Source organism: Calypte anna, chromosome 9 (genome assembly GCF_003957555.1).
Source record: "Calypte anna isolate BGI_N300 chromosome 9, bCalAnn1_v1.p, whole genome shotgun sequence".
NCBI lineage: Eukaryota > Metazoa > Chordata > Aves > Apodiformes > Trochilidae > Calypte > Calypte anna.
In genome coordinates this window covers 15,708,881-15,722,552 of record NC_044255.1, presented here as the reverse complement: position 1 = coordinate 15,722,552, position 13,672 = coordinate 15,708,881, and the positions used below count along the sequence as shown (strand labels likewise).

General features: G+C 37.2%; 1 protein-coding gene across 9 annotated transcripts in view; it reads right to left on the bottom strand.

Moving 5' to 3' along the window:
- Nucleotides 1–13,672, bottom strand: part of LRCH3 (leucine rich repeats and calponin homology domain containing 3) — a 63,000-nt gene that overhangs the window by 26,290 nt on the left and 23,038 nt on the right. For 8 of the 9 annotated variants that reach the window (XM_030455854.1, XM_030455855.1, XM_030455847.1 and 5 more), the window contains exons 2-9: nucleotides 10,812–10,956; nucleotides 9,183–9,309; nucleotides 8,304–8,409; nucleotides 7,999–8,135; nucleotides 6,956–7,065; nucleotides 3,976–4,069; nucleotides 3,020–3,140; nucleotides 360–508 (exon numbers count right to left, since the gene is read on the bottom strand). In XM_030455854.1, the coding sequence (XP_030311714.1) occupies nucleotides 360–508; nucleotides 3,020–3,140; nucleotides 3,976–4,069; nucleotides 6,956–7,065; nucleotides 7,999–8,135; nucleotides 8,304–8,409; nucleotides 9,183–9,309; nucleotides 10,812–10,956 (989 nt within the window). The remainder of the gene's footprint in view (nucleotides 1–359; nucleotides 509–3,019; nucleotides 3,141–3,975; nucleotides 4,070–6,955; nucleotides 7,066–7,998; nucleotides 8,136–8,303; nucleotides 8,410–9,182; nucleotides 9,310–10,811; nucleotides 10,957–13,672) is intronic. The other variant, XM_030455851.1, reaches the window with a different exon arrangement.

Genomic DNA, 13,672 nt, shown 5'->3' with positions numbered 1-13,672 from the left:
CAGTTTCCTAGGTATCACCAATTACTGGTTAGAAGCATCAACATCAGTGCTTTCTGAAGGGAGCACTCCTTTGGAAAAAACATTTACTTCACATACGGCTAAGGCACAAGTTTGCAAGAACCCACATGACAGGAAAACAGTGTGGCTGCCTTAGATTTATTCCTCACATCACAAAGGGCACTTGGGAGCAGCTTAACACTCCAGTTTTGAACCTCCACATAGCACAACATTGTGTTTTTCCCCCCAGTTAAAAATTCCCACCCTCACATCCACTTTTTAAATTTTTTACCAAAAAATCATTAGTAGCTCAAGAAAGGCTTTCCTGAGGCATATGAATTTTATTTAAACAAAAGCACCACCTCATTAGAGATTCGTCGCTGGTCAATATATGCCATGAATTGTGAGCTGAGGCTGTCTGAGTCCATGCACTTGGGTTGCCTCACCTCTTCCTCCTCCTCTTCTGTGGCACAGCTATCAATATAGTCGATCTGATCAAGATCATGTTCCACTTGACATAGACACAGAAAGACAACACCCATAATTAGATAACCATAGGAGATGAAAAAGAACACCACCAAAGCAATGTCAGGAATGAAGGTTTTTCTTCTGTCTGGGAAGTTCAGCCTGAAAGCTCTTCCAGTTTTGCCTGGCCCACTAACATTTGTTAAACATCAGATCTTGAAATAATGACAAAAGTAACAGTTTTTAGAAAGCAATGAGAAACAGGTATCAAGCACATAGTTTTAAATTGCTGGCCACAGATACTTTTGCAGGGAATTGAAAAGTAAACACTGTGCTTTTGTTAATACCAAAAACATTCTCTCAAGATCCATCAACTAATACCAAGACTGTACAATGGTTTGTGTGCGTTTTAAATAACTTCTCTTGGTTCTAATTAATCTCAATCAGAAAAATTAGAATGGATATGACAACAACAAAAACGAGGGCAGCATGTCCAACTTATCTTGCAGTTAATGTAAAAGGAGTATATAGAAATAACTAAGGACAGCACAGAAAGCAACAAAATCCCTCTAAAACAATATAAAGGCATCTGCAGTTTTATTTTTAAAAGAGGAATGAAAAAAGAAATTAGGAACCACTGAAATGAGAACAAGAAACAGAACAGTTTGGCTAGCATTGATTTTCCTCATGTGGGCAATACTATGTAGGGCAATTTTTTCACTTGTCACTGCTTTTACACTTTCTGCCCAGGATTCTGGGAGTCATGACATTGAGCAAACTATCCTGGTGAAAAATACTGTGCTGGGGATGCAGAAGAAAGCATAAACTCCCTTTATGAGCATTAGAGCTTTCTTTTTCTTAAAACTCTTTCCAAACTTGTTCCAGACTCTTTTACAGACATTCTTTTTTACTCCCCCGCCCTTTTCCTGCTTGCCTAAAAGAGATTTCTCTTTGCCCTGCTGCACAATCTAGCAACTGTTACTGCCAAAGCCTCCTCCTCTGCCACTACAACCATCCAAAATATCATTCCTATATACTTTGGCTTCAGTATATCTCCATCTCAGTTTCAAATTAAAAAAAACCACAAACAACTAAGAAAAAAAATAACACAAACCAAAAAACCAAAACAAAAGCCCAAAACAAACATCCCCTTCTTTCCAGTTTTGCTTATTAAAATAGTAATAACACGGTAGGAGGTGAAAGATTAGTATGTGCTAGTAACACAAAATTGGAAAGGATCTCCTGAATAACTGGCAGGCACATGCTAGTGCTCCTGTCCCTCTCAGATACTCTGACTTGGACAGTGATTCATCTTAAAAGGCTATTGAGGCATTCTGAAGTCCTTGGTGAACAAAACCAAAAGAACAAAATAAAGTTAATCTTAGAACGGAGCTGGGAACACCACCTGTCATTAAGGCTGCCCACAGCATCCCATAACACTACGGCTTCAATTTTTAAAACTGTGCCAGAATTTAACTGACTGATTTTTTTTTTTTTTAAACATTAACAGCCAAAGAGCGTGAGTCAACCAAGAAAAGTTGCAGATATTTCTAGAAGATCACAAAGAAAACAAAATATTGTGGCAGAAAAGATTAAGACCAAGAAAAGAAGATGGCAAAAGACAAAGATGGGGATGAGGAGGGAAAAAGGAAGAAAGAAGGAAGAAAATGTGGGACATGAGCAGACAAGACAAAAAACAAGCTGGTAAGAGTGAGACTCAGATACGGAACATGGACTGGAGCCGTCAGGGGAAATTAAAATATCATCTGAGAAAGCAGAAAAATAAGTCAAAGTATATGGGATGAGACCTAACAATCAGTAGTGCAAAATAAACGGAGAAGAGGGAATGACCAAAAAAAACCCCAAACATGGAAGAAAGCTAAAATTGGTACATATAAACAAAAGGATTGGACTGTGAGCCAGTGCTAGCAGAGTACTGGAAGTTAAAATTGAGAAGGCCTGCAGAGATCAAGAAATAGGGAAAGTGCTATCACTGCTTCAACAAATACAAGGGTGCTATTGTAAGACTGCAAGACAGCAGATTGAAATGGTGCAAAAAAGCAATGTCACCCACAAATACCAGCCCATCCTAGATGGCTTGCATATTTGGATTAAAACCCAAGACTGATGAACACTGTACTTTTGTTACTTAGAAATATGAAGTTTCCTGACAAAACTGCTTATCCCATTCTGACAGCATTCATCACATAGCACTGACAGTTTACTATTGCTGTAAATTTTCCCCAGTAACTCAAGCAGCAAAACTCCATGCACCAAAAATTCAAGATTCCAAAATACAGTTTGAAGCAATTTGAAGTCTAACATAGCACATACGCAGAAGCTGACAATGTTTCCCAGATAACCCTAACTCTGATGCTATTTGTCATTTAACATCTTCAATACAACAGTATTTTTACACTGTTTACAAAACTGTCTTTGTGTAATTCCACCTAGACTTTTTTTGTTTTCCTCTTTAGACAACCTACTACTTATAGTAAATGCTCTGGAATTTAATAATAATGGCAATAACATAGTAATTCAAAGATGGCTTGTTTACCTCCACCATTGGTTACAACCATGCTTCCTCGGTTTTCTTGATACTGACTTTCTCTTCGCAGTCTCTGCTCCTTAGTGATCTCTGCCACACGTAAAGGGAGATCTGACAACTCATCTGTTGGCTTTAGAAAACAAACAGTGAAGTCAATAAACACTTTTCTTTGGAAACATCATCTTGTAAGCTACTACCTACTGATTGTGATTTTACTTCAAGTATCCTGTTTTGCACTTATGGAACATTACAGCAAAATACAGATATTAAGTATTGGTTTAAAAATTATATTAATGCCTGCTTGAAAAACCAGCTTGCCTACAGTTCTGTTTCCAGTATTTGCAAGTGCTGGAAAATATCTGAGGATGGAAACTTCAAGGACTCTCTCAAAAAACAAGATAGGAGAGAAAGTAGGCATATAGAGTATAGCTCACTGAAACACTTAAGGTCTTGGCTACTGGCTTTTCTAGTTGTCTGAAGAGGAAAGGGAAGCTTTTTCCTTGGAAGAAGAGTTGACAGTCTCCTTGCTAGGGAGATACCATTTTCCTGCTTCTAAATGGCAAAGACTTTAACATTTGAAACAAACAGCAACCAAGTAAGATAAAATTTCCATCTCATTCTTGAAAATGAATCTTCATTGCAATTGAAACAACCACCCATGAGTAACTGCAGTTGACTCAACATTGTAATATGATACAGTTATAAGCTTTTTTTAAAATTAAGAACCCCCTTTCCCCTCATCTTTTATGCTCCAGTTAGTTCATCTGTCATGCATTGTTTCATGCACTTCTCTTAACATTTCCAACTTTCTGTCCACCCCATTCAAAGTTATGCTTGTTTTTCTCCAATAAAACAACAAATTGTTTTGGCTCAAAGCCACATTAGCATATATGTCACCCACTGAATATGTTACATGAACATATTAGTTCTCTTTCCTTAAATACTGCACAACAAAAATAACTTACCTCATTCCCTGACCATCTTTTGTCTCCACTGTCCACACTATTGAAGCCAGAATCAAGTGCTCCATAGGGACGACCAGAATAGAGTTCCTCATGGCTGTCAAACACACAGTTTTAGTTAATATAAACACCACTAAAAGCTCCTCAGCTATTAGAGAACAAAAGCAGAATAACCTAGCAAGCACAGTTATAGTGTGTTCATGCTGGAAGGCATCATAGGGCGTTTGCTACTCAGCAGAAGAGGCAATGTGCTTACCACTACAGACTTGTCAGTCAGCTCTCCACCTGCTGCTGCCTAGCTTTTTAAGAACTAAACTGATTCAAACTATGTATCAATACTTCAAAACTTTCCCAAGCAGAAATTATGACAAAGAAAACTTGAGAGTGTTCTCTTATTTCACTGTCTAATAAGCCAAAGTAATTTTTCTCTACTCATACATTTTGGTTGAAAAATAATGTCCCACAAACTTTTTCCTAAGTAAGCATAAACCCATGCGAAATTAATTAAATTACAGGTGACTCAAAATATACTTCCACACAAAAGTACAAAGAATGTATTGAACACCTATCTGCTGTATAATAATTATCTAAGAAACTGTGTAGTAAGCTGTACAGTATTTTAAATAGATATACAATAGATATAGAGGGATACAGTTTTCATCTACAGAGCCCAATTTTGTCAACATGTCTAGACAAAGGCACTAGACATGTGCACAGTGTTGCAATACACATAACCAAACAGACATACATTTCTTTGCTGGATTTCTGGACTTAGAAACTATGTAATTCAGCAGTACAGCCATCACAGAAGTCAAGTCTGGCAACTGCTGCAGATAGCTACAGTATAAGAGACAATAGGACTTGTCTGATCCACTGCAGATGGCATTTCACAAGGGCTCAACTGTCCCACTGCTACTCGATGCCCCAGGGAGAACTGCAGCAGCAATTACTGCATAAAGCACAAGGAAGCTAATTGCTTCACCCCTTCATAACAAAATTGCACATCATTTTCTCACTGGTACTGCTCTCAAATTATTGCTCCCTCTGCAATCCTTCTTTCAGGAAATAGTTATTTTCAAATTATTATTACCATTATTATCTTCACCATGATTGCTGCACCCTATGTGTGATGAGAAACGTTATGCTATACATCTGCTTCTATGCAGACCTAGATTCTCCAAACATATATAACAAGACAAGCTCTTACACCTGCACAGAGTTTTGATTAACCAAGAAGAATTCCACCTTTTTGGTCCTTCTGCAATAATGTTTCAGAATATCAACTCTTAGTAGTAGTAGTAACAAATCTGTTATTACAAAATGTTTGATCAAGAGGGAACTACAGCATGATTTAAACTTCCTTAAACTCTCAAATCAGAGAGACTCTTAAACTCCATGGTATTCCACTTAGCTGGTCAGATAAACCAGAAACAAACTCTAAGTACACTGACTGACATCTTAATTGTCAGTCACCTCTGAAGACAAAAGAACATAAAGGTCTTGTGACTCAACTGGAAATACTAACTACATTGTAGATTAATGCCTCTACTTGTTTCATCTCAAGCTGTAGAAGAATATAATAGTTTGAGATCCTCCCTTACACTGTATGATTCTACCATTTTCTCCAGACATGTATTCTGATCCATGGACAGTTCACGTACATAAGTACATGACAACAGGAGGAACCACCTACAACACTAAATATCCCAAACAGCATGGTAACAAGAAGTAAGTCTGTCACCAACTCTTACCTCCTCTTGAGGATGGAAACAGAGCTAAAGGAAAGCCAGTTGAGGCTCAGTTCATATGGCTGAATCTGGAAGCAAGTCTAGAACTCAACCAGTTCTGCACTTGCTTCTACATTCATAATTCCAGCTATGATTAAAATGCCTAAATTCTTCTCATATCACAAAAGTAATTAATCAAAACTTTCATAGTAGTTTACAGCTACAGACAATAATAAATCAGAAAACCTGTAATACACTGATTTTCTTGGAGTATCTCTTTTAAAATCAACTATGATATTGATAAACACATCATGACAGTTGAGGCTTTGGAGTTTTTTCAGTAGCAGGACAATAACCCCAGTATTACACAGAAACTGCCTGCAACAGCTTATATTCTAGGAAACTGAGTAACACTCATAGAATGCTCATGTGTTGACCTCATCTAGAAAAATAATTTAAGACATTCAGTGCTGATGAGGAATCACTACCAGTCCCTCATGCAAATTCTCTTTCACAAATCTGACTCATGATGATTTATGGCGAGTCCCTCTGATTTGTGCTTTATTGCTACTAAGACAGTAATACATCCATCAGCAGTGTACTGCTCCACACCTTACTGCCACCTTCCAAGATGACTGACATAATTTTTATTTATGTTTAGTTTCCTACTTCACTGACTCACTTTCTTCTGTATCATGTAAGAGAAATAAATCTTAACTCCTACTCTTCTCTAGACATCTTAATTTAGCAGCTGATACAGCTGATTGTTCCAATATTTGTGTTACAATGCTAAGCAATAGTGCCAAGTGACAGCTTGCCAATGACGGGGTGGAGATCAGCATTTACACCTGCAGCTTCAGCACAGCAGGTATAAAATTATGTACAAAAGGTTAAAAATCAGAGCAGGGATATGTGGTATTAAAATCCTACAAACTGAACACACACGTTAACAACACGAGAGCGTGCCCCCTGCGCTATGAAGATACCAACACTCTCTTCTTACTGTAGATCAGCTCTAAAACTGCCTTTCATACAATATTGCCCAGGTTTTCTTCTGAACTACTCCTCACTTCTTATTTAATGGTACCTTGTCAGAATTCACCACAAGATAACATAAATTATATTTTTCAAAGCCACCTCCATCAATGTACTTACTTAAGAATAATCCCTGGTCTATTTTTTTTTAAAACTCAGATGACTGACACAATTTCCTTGAATGTCACTAAGACCAGGAACTTGGACTGTCACAGCCTTACCATGATCCAAATCCCATGGGTCTTCTATCATAATCAGGTAAGTCTGGAGCGATCTTGCATGCTTCTATGTTCAGGTATTTAAATATGTGAATTTTTCCCTTTATACAGATCTTTAAAAAAAAAATGAAAAAATTTTCTGATTTGACAATACATTTTCAAAGCATACTACAGACATTTAAACTGTTGTTGAGAGTAAGAAACGAATACATTTATGTAAACCAAAGCATCTTTTCTCATCTCTCTGCACTACAGAGAAACAGATATAGTGGATCATCATGGGATGTCTGTGGCAGACAAATGAAAGCTGTCCTCCAAGCCCAGCTGGTCTGCATGCAAGTTTGTCAGCTGGATGCTGACATTTTATCATGCAAACAAGACATAAGCATTTACAAGTACTTGAATTTATACCCCTGGCATAGAACAGATGCATCCCACCCATGCCCAGCCTTGAATGGCAATGGCAGACAGGCAGAGCAAGCTTAAATTTGAAGTGAAAGAAGCCAGGAAGAGACACTGCTTTCAAAAGGGAGGCAAAACCCTATTGAAGCTACATGTCTCAGCAAGCACCACTCTTGACTCAGAAGCAGCAGCTCAAAGTGGAACCTGTAATACTCAAGGGCTTATACACCCACATTAAAAATCAAATTAGGCTCTAACCATACTGCAATTTCTATGTCACAAAGCAGTTTGAGCACTCTGGTGCAAAAGGAACCAACACACAGCAGCACTGAGGACTCAGTCAAAATTCTGACATTGGAGTAGCACAAGGAAAGTCTTGCCTAAGAGAACTTCTTCTTTCCTATGCTGAAAGCAGACATCTCCAGGTAACATTAGTACAAAATGCTAACAAAAAGAATTCTTAGTAATATCCCATAGGAGAGACTACTAATATAGTAGAGAAAAAAAAATTTGTTTTTCAAGCTGTGCTATATATATAACAGTACTAGACAACACAATTTGTATAAAATCCTTTTGCTCCTAAATAAAGTTAGCTTTTCACTTCATTCTGCCCTTTTTAATTGAACTAGTCATCTGCAGTTTACCTGTGCAGGGGGTGACTGGAGAGGGTTGTTCTCTAACATGATGGTTTGGAGATGTCTGAGGTTCCTATAACAAACTGGTATTGTTGTTATTTTATTGCAGGAGAAATCTAACCGAATCAAAGGCAACTCAGCAAGCTCTGAAGAGAAAAAATAAACACAATCAGCAGATTTAAAAGCAAGAGTGTCAAAATGTCTTTTACAAAATAATTAAATACACTGCTTCTAGCTGTAAGGGAAGAAAAAAACACTGAAAATAAAGAAGTGCTTGAAGTTTCTGCTATTAAAACTGACAGCCTTTATCTCACCTTCAGGTAAACGCACCAAATTATTTCTTCTGACATTTAGGTCCCGCAAGAATTCCAAGTTGCCAATCTGTGGAGGTATTGTCTGTATTTCATTACAGCTCACATCCTGACAAGCAATAGTGAAGAATGAATTAGTGGTTTTGACATTATCACCACTGACTGTTAAGCCTCTGTTAATTACAATATGCAATGTTTTATTTAGGGACTGAAAAAAAAAGCTATTTAAATAACACCTCATATCCTTACACTCATTAAATCTTGTTGCTGATGTGAAGCAATATTCTCATTTTAACTAAGGGGAAATAAAAGCTTTAAAAGATTAAACATTCAGTTTATTTCAAGTTCTCTCTTTCAAGTTATTCCATATTATTTGAGACAGTGATACCTGCTAGATAAAAAATTTTTGTCAGAAACAAACACACCAACACCTCCAATTCCTTGCTTTCTAATGGAAGGTGAGCTGGAAGACTTAGCTAAATCATCATGGTGCATCTGCTCTCCAGTACAAGGCATCTTTCCTTCATATTTTTTTACAAAAACTTTAACTCTTTCTTTAACTCTAATACAACTTTAACTTTCTTTAACCTGTAATAACAAAATCAAAACAGAGCTAGAGATACTACAGCAGATAGAAATCTTCCTCAGCCTAAGAACAGATCTAACTAGCTTGCTACTGCATAAATCTGAATGGTTTACAACCACAAAGCTGTCAACAGAATGAGGAACAGGATGTCAATCTTGCACATGCCCACAATAGTATCCTGGTTACTGTGGTCAGTTTAAAAAAAAGTGTTATTTCTGCTGAAGTACTTCCAAGACTAGTAAACACACTAGTTAAAAGACTGAATAGTAATAGCTGAAAAATAAGTGTATACTCACAAGTTCTGTCAGCTGTCTGAGCTGTCCAATTTCTTCAGGTATTGAAACCAACTTATTATTACTCACTATCAAAACCTTTAGTGGTAGACTACAGAGGTGTACTGGCAATGTTGAAAGCTGATTTCGACTTTTTGGACAGAAAGAAAACAAAATAATCACAACTCTAATGAGAAATCACCTCATACCTTAATGCAATGAAAGACACATGCAAAAAGTACACTCCCTTTAGATGATCAACTCAGTTTTTATATAATTACTTTAAAAGTACTTCCATGAAGTCTTAATGCTTTAGTTATGTGTGAACAAAGTCTGAATATCAAATACCAAGCCTGATCCAGATGCTTTAAAACTCAGTGTTGGGGAATATGATATTTTTATGTCAGTTCAGGTGCTTCTGACAAGGCAACACCTTGTTGCAAATGAGTATGGTTGAAAAGAGTGCAAAAGCCTTTCTGATAGGTAGTACTGCAGGTCAGAGCATACAAAATGCCACAGAGAAAGTCATTATTTACTCAGTTAGAAATACACTTTAAATATTCGGTAAGTCACATCAATAAAGAATCTTGATATGTTGGATTTCACTATTCCAAAACACAGTCTTGGATATTTCATAATAAAATGGTACTAAAGCAAGTACGGGGTTATATGATTGGACTGTAACCTCCCATGAGAATCATTCAGAATTAGAAGGGATTATAAATGACAAAGATTCCCTTTAAAAATTAAACATAGCAAAGAGCAGTGACTGGACGATTACAAAGAAAATTAGTAGGATCTTAACTAATGCTTTGATCAGGTGCTGACATTTACCAAAAAATATACTGCTGTATTATTTCATGCCTGAAACTCAGGTTTCCCTACTATTAAAGAAAAAATAAAAATAAAAAAAATGTTCTGAGCAGTAGGTGAACCAACCAATAGCACTTTTTAAAAGGACTGGACCACACCTACTAGAGATCATAGCAATAGGAAGCCCATACTTGATTCATATCCAATTCATAAAGTTCTCACCAATAAAATAGAAAATGAAGCTACATAGGTATACTAAATTGGCAAAAGTATAACACCAGAAAGAAATAGCCTACAATTTCTTAATTGATAAGACTGTCAATTTTTGACAAGGAACCTTCCATATCTCTTAAAAGGCCTTGTACAAATGGAGGATGCTGTACACAAGTTGAATTTCATGAACAGGCTAAGTGTTGCAGCAATTAGTTTTTAATGCTGGTGGAGATGCATTAATGCTTGAGAAAGATCTTGAAAAGCCACCAGTACAGAGAAGGCAAAGGGAAATTTCATAAGCCTTATTCAGCTTCCAAGGGTTGATTTGTAAAGACTATCCAAAAGCTCTGTCCTTTCTTTTCAGTCTGCATGCCTCTATTTCACATGAAAACTACTGAAATTTATGTCCCGAATCCTTTAAATTGGAATTAGCTTTCTTCTTCATACTTCACTTCTACAAGCAGATGCTTAATCCTCATCTTCTCTGATCCACCTAAGTGAGTAAGACTGGTTCAAGCTGCTCTGAGTCAATGACATACAATAGAACAATGTGATGATTACACACCACGTTACACTTATAAACCTAGACTACTGATGCTAAAGCAAAATTTCAAAGACAATTGTTACCTGATATTTAGAAATGTTAAAGACTGTAAATTCAAAACAGCCTCTGGGATGTAGCGAATGCAGTTCTGGTACAAATTAAGACTCTCAAGGGAGACAAAGTGACATGCCTCTGCTGGAAGCTCTGACAGTCTGTTCCGTGACAAATCTAAAGGGAGGGAAAAAAAAACATTCAGTAAAGATCTCTTAAAACTTCATAAGGACAAGTATTGTCTGTACATTCACAATCACACAGTGGGAACAATTGGACAAGAACCAGTGTCACTGTCCTGCCTGCAGAATTTTCCAGGATTACGAAGTGACTCCCATTTCACACATGAAATAAATAAAAATTCTTTAAAATCTTATATCCATAATGAGAAAGTGACAGATGCAACATTTCTTTCATAGTCATGCTTTCACATCCCCAACTGCCTTATTCTTAGAGGAAGCTCAATTAAGATGCTGAAAGCCCAGCTGTAAATCTGTTTCAGGACCAGATTATAGAGTTGCTATTGGGTTGGCAGTGTGACAATGAAAAGAATCAGAAAGTACTTTTCTCCCAGTCCCCTGGCTAAGGTCCTCTCTGCAACACAGAAACCTTAGCTTCAGATTTGTAGCTGAAAATACATACTTTATATAAAGATACACACATATTTATAGGTGACAGTTCCAACAAGGGAAATGTGAGGCACACCCCTTAGGCAAGCCCTCTATACTCCAACCAAAGCACTTCCTTCTTCAGGGAGACACCAGATCTCAACCAGGCAATGGAAGGATTTTCCAACAGGGGTCTTCCCAGCTGCAGAGAAATGCTCTCCTTGCTGTTAGCAGTAAGGCTTGCTGTTTCTTTGTGATCATACATTCCTTGCTTGGTAAGCCTAGGGTACCAAAACTACTACCAAATCTTTGTATTTGAAGAATCACTATTCTTCCTGAGACAGATGCAATTACAAGTCTATACAAACACCCATCAGTATTATTCTCCTTCAAGAGTAAAAGCTGCAATTGTGATAAATCATGCAGTTGGCAAAGGGTTAATTCTTCTTTCAAGATCAAGGAAAGCTCTCACTTATAAATGTCAAAGGACTGTTCTCACAAACACACACTAACAGCTTCCTAACACACCCACCTCTTAATTCTGACAGCTCTTAATGCACACCCCTAAGAGCATCTTACGTCAGCAGGGAGTACCTATAGAGATACTGCTTGTTTTCTTAAACTGACTTCACCTTTATGTTTTTAAGAGAGGGAAGACACTGACTGTAAAATCCTATCTAACCTGAACTGATGTTGTGAAGGATTTAGAAAAACAAAACACAAACAAACAAAAAAAAGCAACCCAAATTTAACTGCTGTTTTTTTCATTTGGTTTGAATTTTTTAAATCTTTCCAGCTTGTATCAATCTCAAACATGACCTCAGCTTAAACTTGTCCAACATTTTAACATGAAATTTTCTGACCATCTCTAATAGTGGGAGCTGTATCTAGAATTGGTTTATTGCCTTATAACAGAAAGCAGATCTCTGCACCCATTTTCTACCTTAAGTGAAAGAGCACAATCTTTCCCCATCCACCTTTTTTTTTTTTTTCCTTTTAAGAGTGAAGAATATCTGCCCTTATAGACTGCTAAAGACAGATTCCAAAATCATCCTTATCTTCCCATATGCTAATCCAGATGGAACAGATAAAAGTGTCAAATGCAAAGACAGAACAATGTGATGGGTCCTGCTTTGGGCTACTGGCAAATCCTAAGTTTTCTTGCTAGTTGCTTGTTCTAGGCCCTTTGTATTGTCAGAGTTTGTGGGCAACTGATCAGAATGAAATATGACCAGTTTTTCTGATCACCTCACCACACAAGCCCACTATCCCCATGCCAGCAGAGAAAAATGATGGTGCTGGCAGCAGAGTCCTTTCTTCTGATGGCAGAGGCTTTTTCTGAGCTGAAGCACTCGCCAAACTCCAGCCTAAGTGGAGAAAGCAAATGAATTGGACTGATCAAACCTTGTATAAGAATCTGTAGATAGTAAAGGAGACAATAAAATATCTGTGTATACCCTGCAGGGACACAAGCATACACTCTCAAGGGAATTAATGCAGTTGGATACTTAATTCACACAAGCAATCTCCCATAACACACCAGTCTGCTCTAGGGTTTCTTCCACTTTACTTCTGTAATTTAATTGTCATCAATGTTTTACTGAAAAGGACAGCAAGCTCCAAGCCTCCCCTGCTCCAAGCTGTATAGCTGTACCAGATTTAAAGCAGAGCAACAGTGCTAAAGCCATGCAACACTGCAATGTCCAAAACTCTGACATTACCAATGGGATCCCTCCTGTGCCAACATTGTTGTAAAACGTTAACAGGAGAAGAGTGATTTCCAAACAAATGTACTGTCCCAACACAAATAAAAATTATGTATCCTGAAAAATTTCTAATAAGTGCATCCAATCATAGTATTTGTAATCAGTGAAATTATCTGTGATACATGCAACTTGCCATAGGGTTGCACAGTACAGTTGTATGCTATGTAAGAAAGCAAGACTAATGCCAATTATTTCAGAGATGACAGGAAACAAGCAAAAGTAATTCAGAAAGAATACTTATCATCCAAACTGCCTAGATCTTTAAGTACCTGTTTAGATTAAAAAAATATTACAGCGACACCAGTTCACTGATAAGATTTAAGTGTTTTTCTTACAGAGTGTGGAGAACGGAACAGAATTCCATGCAGCACACAGCTGTACTGGCAAAGTCTTTTTTAATACCACCCATATTATATAAGCCATAGGCTTCCCAAGTAATTTGCCATAGTTTCTGGCAGGAGAGTCACAAAGAAAAAGTTTCTTTAAACCCTGTCTTGGATAGAAGTGATGTATAATAAA